The sequence below is a fragment of the Magallana gigas genome, chromosome 6 (genome assembly GCF_963853765.1).
Source record: "Magallana gigas chromosome 6, xbMagGiga1.1, whole genome shotgun sequence".
NCBI lineage: Eukaryota > Metazoa > Mollusca > Bivalvia > Ostreida > Ostreidae > Magallana > Magallana gigas.
In genome coordinates, this window is record NC_088858.1 from 34,289,804 (window position 1) to 34,299,497 (window position 9,694).

A 9,694-nucleotide genomic window follows, 5' to 3' on the forward strand; every position below is an offset into this window, starting at 1 on the left:
GTTGCCTATTAAAAATGACTTGTCATTATAAATATTTAAATCTGGAAATATAATTTTTGACCAAAATCGTGAGCATGCCCCTTTAATACAGTGTATTATGTAAATTGAAAAAAAATACACAGGTTGTAAGAGAACTTTTTTTAAAATGAAAAAGAAAATAATGACATTGTATTATTATATCATTAAAAAAATATTAAAAGTCAAAGACATGCGGTTCAACATCAAATAACTATAGTTAAGAGTTGTTAATCATACTTGCACAATCGTGAAAATATATTAATCAGATAAATTATGTTTTGCAATTGTAAATAGTAGTTTTCAGTGATAATTATAGTTTTACACTTCTGGTGCATAGATGGTCGCATGAACTATGGTTCACAGATGTGAAATATAGATTATAGATGGCGTCAAATAGGGTTTCACTGATGATAAACTAGGTTTGTCGACTTTAAATTATAATTTACGATCCGTTAGCTATAATTTTCATCTTCAATACCATATTATTTAACGGCTGTAAACTATAGTTTACGAATGTTAATCAAAAGTTTATCTGTCTGCAAATAACGTTAACGATCTATTATACTGATAAATATAGATTCACAGCTGTAAACTATAATTTGCATTCGTTAACTATAGTTAAGAGTTGTTAATCATAGTTTCATCCTCGTGAAACAATATTTATCAGAAAAAACTATGTTTTGCAATCGCAAAGGCTATTTTCAGTGTTTTTAGTGTTTTACACCTCCGACACATAGATGATAGCGTTAACTATGGTTCACAGATGTGAAATATAGTTTATCATCGTAAGCTACAGTTTTTTGTCCGTAACTATAGTTTACAACAGTTTAACCTAGTTTATCGACTGTGAAACTATTATTCACTCATTTTTGTGAATTTGGCGTGTCATAGATTACTTTACATTGTGCTGAATTATCACCATTCAATGATCATGTTAACCAGAACTGTTTATCATCATTAATCCATATTGGAAGTAGCTGTTTTGTAACATATGAACAGTTTTACAGAGCCCCAAAACTTCTAGAATTTACTGAATTTGAGCAAGCAGAGCAACATTTTCAAGTGTGATTTTTGCATGAATTGTTCTACGATTCACTTCAAAATTGAATATTGTTGCTGCACCTGTTTAGGACAAAATTATATTTGAAAAGCTTCATGTAGGTTAATGAAGCTATGTAAGTAAACCAAAATACATGCATAGCTAAATCTAATGATTGTGCTGGACCTGAAAAGAAAAAAAAACCCACCGAAAGTCTTTCCACGGCGTGCTTAACGCCAGTATTTTCTACATGAGCAGACATTACCCTAAATCTAAATAAATTGCACGTATTTGTCACGTTTCTTCCTTTAAAAGAACACAAAATTGTTATGAACCTGAGAAAGTTTTCTCGTCGTCAACAAAAGTCAACAAGTGCTTTTCAATCAAAAAGAATTTTCAAAGGGCAGTAACTCTGTCACTTCTCGCAAGACGTGCTATTTATGCTATTTGTGAAAGAGCTTTGATATTCTTCATGTTAGGTACAATGCCACATTTTACTACTGTAGTTATTTTCTAAGGCACTCTTTCATTTTTATTTCCTCGTTAGTTCACTCCAGTAAGGGGGTGTTTACTAAACTCTTACTTTGCTAAAGCTTGTATATATGTCTGACTCCACTTGTTGAGGGAGTCTTATACACAATCTTTATTCACCAATCAAGTCACATATGTGGGCCAAAAATGTAAAAAAAAAAATAATAATAATAATATTAATAATATTCATGCCATAAACTGATCAAAACAGTTGTCAAAAGACACAAAAGCAATAAATGTATGTTGTTTTTTTTAAATAAAATTTATATGCATATGATCCGGGTATACTCTCTGTGTCCACTCTGGGTTTATTTTGGGTTTACTCCGGATTTACTCTGGGTCCACTCTAGTAAACTTGGAGTAAGCCCAGAGTAAACCCAGAAAGTAAACCCTGGGTTTAGTTTGGTTTTACTTTCTGTTAGGTTAGGTCTGATCGGTACTGTAAATGCATATTGCAATTGCGCATACAGGTACAGATAATTTAGAACTGCGCCGCTGCAGATTTAAAATAAAATCTTTAAAAAAATATTTAAAATATAAAAGGACATGACATTAGTGTCAATTTTACAACCATTAGAACTGCGCCGCTGCAGATTTAAAATAAAATCTTTAAAAAAATATTTAAAATATAAAAGGACATGACATTAGTGTCAATTTTACAACCATTCGTTGTGCAAGGTTGAACCTTGCAAATTTAAGTTGTACTGTTGTAGCTTTGTCTCAAAACAGGGTACCCTATTCTTAAAATGGCCGATACCAACCGCTCGGTCTGATACCAGGGCCAAGATCAAAACAACTGCGTGATATTCTATGTGTATCAGTCGGCAAGAGATACACTGCATACGTGTACAATGTAGCCAAAGTCTGTAGAGATGTCTGTCACATTCCCCACAGATTGTTGTGACTTGACATATATTTGTTCTATGAAAATTTAACGTCAATGTGCCTCCATACCCGCAGGAGGTCTATATAAGTATAGACTGGGTTTTTCAAATAATTTCAAGTTGGTATTTTTTTTATTATGAACAAGTTAAAGACGTGATAAAATTGATTACAAGATCGAAACTATCCATTTATGATTTTTTATTTACATAAAGAAAAATTTAAATACATCTCTGCATGCATATGAATAAAAAAAACTAAGAGCCTATCATATATAATACAGTTTTGTAAAAGCACAATTTTTAACTACAGCTGTTTCTTCACTTTTGAAGATTTTGACAAACGATAAGAGCATAAATATTGCACTGAGTTTTGATGATACCCACGACCTAGAAATGTGACTTTGGCCACGAATTTACGGACTTGTATTATTTTTATGAAACGTTCAACTGTTGAATACCAAATTTAAAAAAAATGTATGATGGGTCATCCCTCCACATATTTGTTGCTATGACATATTCCAACTTAAACATATTTAAGGGTTACAGATCGATGTTATATAAAATATACCTTATTTTGAATGGTTTTTGAAAAATTGTCAGATTTGATAATCTTTTGATTTTTTCGTATTTTTTTCGTCCTTATCTAGGCAATTTACACACCTTATCCACCCTCTTCTTTTATAAAAGAAGTGTCTTGTTAATGTACACCCACCAAAGATTAACTAAACCAAAATTAACATTCGTATGTTTATTTCATTTACTTTTTCTGGGTGCTGTGTGGTACATCATGATTAAAAGAAATTGACAGGCAGTTCATGAAAAAATATTTAACTTGCTTAATAATAGAAATGAATCATTGATAAAGATTATAACCTATACTTAATATACATACATTGTATAATACAAATGAACAGTTCGTCTACCATTATCTTAGAAATAGTACGAACATGACAAAAGCAACGACAACTATGATATTCCCATATCATGGAGAGAGAGAGAGAGAGAGAGAGAGAGAGAGAGAGAGAGAGAGAGAGAGAGAGAGAGAGAACGAACTTAAAGAGGAGCTATCATAATTGAATTCTAAATCTATTTGAAGTTATTCAGCCAACAAATGGACGTATATACACCAATTGGTATCATGTATAATAGGACAATTTTTACTAATTCTATCTTGAAATGAATCAGCAGGTCGGAATGAGACAGAATTCCCACCATTGGTTCGGGTCTGTTGTATAGCACCACTGATCAAAACCAAAAGTAGGATTTCTACAGTAGTTTTCCTGGAAATAAAACAAAAGCCATGCACGTGTAAATAAATTACATTGTGGAAATTAAACTAGCAGTTCGGTCGTGATAAACCTGCGATCAATGTATAATTCTTTTTCTTGAAAAAGATGAGATGATTTTTTGATATAATTCTAAAACTCAGATCTAAGATCAATGAATTTTAAAAATGTTCATTTAAGTGCAACATATGCTAGGACATTGTATGAAAAGGATCATTGACCACGAATTCACATGTATACTCAAAATTGAAATTTTCACCATACTCATGAAATATGATTCCAACAAATATTAATGAAACCGTAGAAAATCTTATTTGATTTTAAGGTGGTATGGGACATCTGTCGATATTAATGTTGATTAAAGGAAATTCATAATTGAAATACTTAACGGTTAGGAATTTTTCAATTTTTACAGAATTTAACCAAAAATACGTTTTAATTTTTTTTGGAAATGTAAGAACTTTAAAATCTCCAGCGGGATTAAAACTCATGATGTACAGATCCGTAGAGGAACCTTTAACTCACTGCGCTACGTTAATTGTTTGTTTGTTTGGTTTTTTTTTTTGGAGGGGGGGGGTTGTAAAATGATACTTGATTTCAAAGCTTATTCCAGTAAATAATACGTCACAACATGGAGGTGTCCCATACCACCTTAAGGTAACTCTAACATGGGTAACTTGTTACCATCCGGCCTCCTTAAAGCCAAAATCACGGTTAAAAAAACAACGGGAATAAACTGATTGACACAAATTGAATTATTGAACACCTGATATATTTCATAGATGATATCCATAGTTCCGCCAGACTCCATGAATTTAAATAAAACAGGGACTTTCTAGTGGTGCCAGATCAACCAGATCACCTGCCAATCGACTCAATCAAGTCATTGTTACTTTCCTTTGAACAATATTATTTAATCTATTGATTTTCAAATTAAAAACATTAAGCAATTACCAGACATTGCTTACCAACTGAATCGTTTGTAAAACACTTTTCATTTTTTATTGACAAGTTCAATATATGACCACATATATATGACCACATGATCATGAATACCTACGTATAGAGAAATCAACGTAAATCACTGAGCCCAGAATGTAATTCTAAACACTTTTCTAAAGACTTTTAATCAGAAATTACTGATAAACATGAGCTGATACACTACAGTCTGAAACTACGGATCGGCGTATGATTAAAAGATCTCAGTAGAATATGCTATCTTACATGACAATACTTAGACAAACATATTTACATTAGAATTCGTTTATAAGAAAGGAAATCTCGTTATGAAAACTTTCTGGTATAAATTAACGGACCTTGATGCAAGGAATCATTCATTCATTAACAATACCAGTAATTCGTTCAGAAAAATTCCCAAGTTCGAGCACTTCATCCATGTATAGGTAATACAGTGTTTTAAAGCAACATGCAGTCCATACCGGATAGTTTGGGTAGTCGTGGCTATGCGGTGTCTGTGAGTCCCAGCGCTGACACGTTTTACCGGAAATTGTCACGTTTTTGCTTCCCAAGTAATTCCATCCATTGGGATCGGTCGACTCAATGCATACTACAATGAGATAAGTGTACGAAAACACATAATTACTTCTCTTTAACTTTTTTTGCTTTAATACTTCGACAGAAAACGCTTTATTGATTAAAACCATTTTTAACATTTACAAACTCTAGCGTAACGAAATTCTTGAAAATCTACCATCTGACTTATAAAGTAGTAAGTGCACATTACCATAATAGCCGTGCACTCGCTACAAGCAAGGAACATGCATTTAATTTCTCACTTTGAAGCAGATTAAAAGTTACTATATGATAAACTTGTAGCAGGATAAATTCTTAGGTTGCTCGATCGCGGGATTACTGCATGTGAGAATACCTATATTATATAAATAGTGCCTGTTTTGGAGGGTAACAGTTGAAATTGACACCCCGAGAAAACCATTGTCAACCGACGCGAAGCGGAGGTTGACAATGGTTTTCGAGGGGTGTCAATTTCAACTGTTATCCTCCAAAACAACCACTATTTATTTTGTTATACTGAATGTCTTAATTTTTAAGAAAATTTTATTGCTTGTATATAGGAATAACGTGAATTCTACAGCGAACCGTACGCGCATAATTTTCGCGCATGTAACAATTTGTAATTTTACCCGTTGCTAAGTGCGTTGCTAACGCTGAGGGTAATAGAACGGATTATGAACTGCGTCTTAACCAATCAGATTTCAGTATTTAACATGAAAGTATAACAATATATAAATAGTGCCTGTTTGGGAGGGTAACAGTTGAAATTGACACCCCGGGGAAACTATTGTCAACCGACGCGAAGCGAAGGTTGACAATGGTTTTCGAGGGGTATCAATTTCAACTGTTACCCTCCCAAACAGGCACTATTTATTTTATTATACTGAATATCTTAATTTTAGAGAATATTTTTACTGCTTTTATATAAAAATGACGTGAATTCGTACGCACGAACCGTATGCGCATAATTTACGCGCATGTAACAATTCGTTGTGTTACCCGTTGCTAAGTGTGTTGCTAACGCAGAGGGTAATAGAACGGATTATCAACTGCGTCTAAACCAATCAGATTTCAGTATTTAACATTAAAGTATAATAATAAAATTTGTCTGCTTGATCCATTGGTTTCAAAGTTTTATTTCGAAATTCGACTGCATGGTTAAGATGTTATCATGTTTCAAATTAACCACAGTATCCCTGATGAAATCAAGCATCGCCATTTCAATAAAATCTATGGTGACATGTACATCTTTGTCGGTTTACGCATTTCAAAACTATGCTGCTATCTTTTCAACGAAACAAACGAATTCAATTTTTCTCAACACAATAAGAGAAGAGATAATTTAGAATAAAATCATAAAAATAATCAATATTTGTACCTGGTATTGAAAAGAATCAATAAAAATATTTTTTACGCTAAAACATTAAATTTTTTGTTATGACGTTACATGATACGTTAGCGCAACGCCATAATTTAAAGAAATGTTTTTGATAAAATAATGACATAGAGCAAAACACGGTTATAACGAATACGCTTATGAATTTACGCTTATGGTGAAGTGATTTTAATTCTTCGTGACTTTATTAGTGAATAAATGATATAAATTTTAAATAGAACAGTTCCAACGGACACTCATAATTCACAAAACGTGTCCATATTTGTCACGTCGTAAAATTTTTAGCACTCGATAATCATATTTTTATATACTAGTAGGCTTTTCGAAATATATTATTTTATTATATAAATCAAAATGCGACGTTACCTCTCGAACAACAGGAATATTGTCGAAAACATAAAATTATAATGAAGATCCAAAAAAAGTTCTAATACTAGTTTGTTAATTGTGTTCAATTTCATGAATAGCATAAAAAAAATCTGTAAATGCACGGTGTTTTACAAGAATGCACAAAAACACGCGCAATGTAACCAAATCTACATGTATATAGAAAAAGAAGAAATATAATTGGTGATAGATCTGTCTAAGTTTACTCTTTGACCCAAGAAAAATATTAAGAATAGATTAACCTTCGCATCTCGGAGTTTCCCACTGTCCGTTTGCAAGGCACGTTACATTCTTTTTGCCCACTGCAACTGTTCCTTGGGGGCAGGTGAAGTTCCTGCTCTCTCCAACGTTACCGTGTGTTTCGTCTGCGGTGTCCATGGAAACAGTTGGATATATGATACCGGTACTGTATTCGATGTAAGGTGGAGGTACCTTCCCAACACATCCTGTTGATATTCATATAAACTTGCAAACTTACGACTCATTGTTCCACTACAACAATGCGTGATTTTAATGTAACAGTGGTCGTTATTTCGGCCCTCTAATTATCCCGGATTATCACGAGATACTAGAGATCATTATCATTAACGAACAGCAACGATATTTCAGATGTTAAAATGACTTGGATTGATCTTATTATATTTAATGAATTAAAACAAATAACAAAAATAATTTAAGTAAGCAACAAAATGCAAGGGAAATGTAGTGGATTATAAATATATTTACCTAGCACAGATTCGACGATGCTGACTTTATAATGTTAATAATTAGATTAAATAAATAGATAAAAAAGAGACAAACTCCTAAAGACGTCCGTTACCAAAGAGGACAAACAACCGAATGCTCCAGGGAGCGGAGAGGAAACGCCCGGTTCCCATACGATAGCACCGATTGTCAAAAATGACAACCGCGCACTTCGTCCAAGAACCAAGAGAGATAACTCTAAACAAAAAATACAATTCCACTATATTAAATTCAGTTAATGTGTGATATAACTAAAACAGCTTTCGCATTTCAATTTTAGTAATTTCGATTTTTTTTTTATCTCAGGATAACGACTTCTATATGTCGTAAAAACCAGTTTTATCTCGTCATAACATTTTTATAATTTTGTCGATATTTTTAATTCGACTTAACTTTATACCATACAATACTACTAAAGAAATTCTTTTGATAAATCCAAATCAGCTCTATATACTTCAAATTTTAGATTTAACGAATAATGTTGTATAATATTTTTGCTAAAAAATAAATAACCAGTGAGAAAAATTACACTTTGCAGTTATTTAAAGTATTCATCACAATATTGTGTACCTCAGATCATGTATGGATACTATTACAAGAGATACTTAGTAAAAATCATATAAGGACAGTTTTTTTTTATCTCACGTGATATGACACAGGTAGCCTCATTTGTTGAACGAGAGACGTGCATTTGTCCTTTGGGGCACGCCGAATTCTTGAGTTCTCCTTGGGGTGGGGCTAAATCCTAGAATGAGGAACGACACTTTTTCAGAATGAGAAATTTGTATTTGCTAGTAAAAGATGCAATAATATTTTCCGAAACAAGTTGAAGTGAATTATTAGATACAGGTGATATGGATTAGAATATATATTATCCACAGACTACCCATCACAATTACTTAAAAACTGCAAACAATCATATTCTTCAACCTCTGAAGTTGTAAACTGCATCTCAACAATAAACGTTTTGTCAAAATTCGACATCAGATTTAATTTTGTTTGGATTAAATTTAAAGTGTAACGAAATAATAAATAGAGCCAGATCTTATACGTGCTATGCTATTACCAAAGACTGGGCCAATTATAAATATAATAACACGTTTTAAATAGTATACTATAGTAGTTTTTATTCCCTTAAACATTTCTAGCAACAACAGCAAAACACTGACATATTTTTTGTCTTATGATAATTTATCTACTAGTATATTTATATCAGTTTGTAATAGCAAACTTCATTTAGATATCTCTATAGAAATCATTTATGAAGGTACAAGAACATTTTCTTTAAAAAACTCACGTTTGGGAAATATGTTCTGGAGATATAGATGAAATCTTCCGTCTCTTCGGTATTCTCCGTGACTGGGACAGTTTCGGTCTCCTGTTGTGAGTTCAGCTCACACAACAGTCGATTTCTGCTAAAATTGACCGAGAGACAATCTGCATAACCAATACACAACTTCAAACATTGCTTGTATCCTGTTGGACTGACATCTTTAAAATTAAAACCAATGAGCTTTCTTCCTGCTTTTACTGAATTAATCACCGCGTATAGTAAAAACATATTATGTAAACTTATTCCAAACATCTTGATCAGTGAAAGTAAGAAATGCACTCAGATTTTGAGTTTCTTTCCTTATCATCAATACTAAATAAAGGCATGCGCATGCGCATGTTACAAGGGAAAATGATGTGATTTTAATAAGTTATTCATATCCTGATTGCATGATTCTGAAAAGTGGGTTGTGTTTTATAAGAAATATGAATATAGAACATTTCGAAGAAAAACATGCAATTCAAGACCTCATTGCTACGAAAATGTGCAAATGTTCACCCGATGCATTTTATAGTGGTTTAAAGTAACATTTTAGTTTACAGA

The 9,694-nt window shown here is 32.5% G+C and overlaps 1 protein-coding gene across 1 annotated transcript; it reads right to left on the reverse strand.

Annotated features, from left to right (window-relative positions):
- Positions 1–2,839: 2,839 nt before the first annotated feature.
- Positions 2,840–9,441, reverse strand: LOC105345642 (uncharacterized). The gene is made up of 5 exons (XM_066088414.1): positions 9,116–9,441; positions 8,464–8,563; positions 7,317–7,520; positions 5,198–5,325; positions 2,840–3,752 (listed from the first exon to the last, which is right to left on the reverse strand). The coding sequence occupies exons 1-5, from the start codon at positions 9,401–9,403 to the stop codon at positions 3,654–3,656; spliced, it is 819 nt and encodes a 272-aa protein (XP_065944486.1). The 5' UTR covers positions 9,404–9,441; the 3' UTR covers positions 2,840–3,653.
- Between the last annotated feature and the right edge of the window lie 253 nt (positions 9,442–9,694).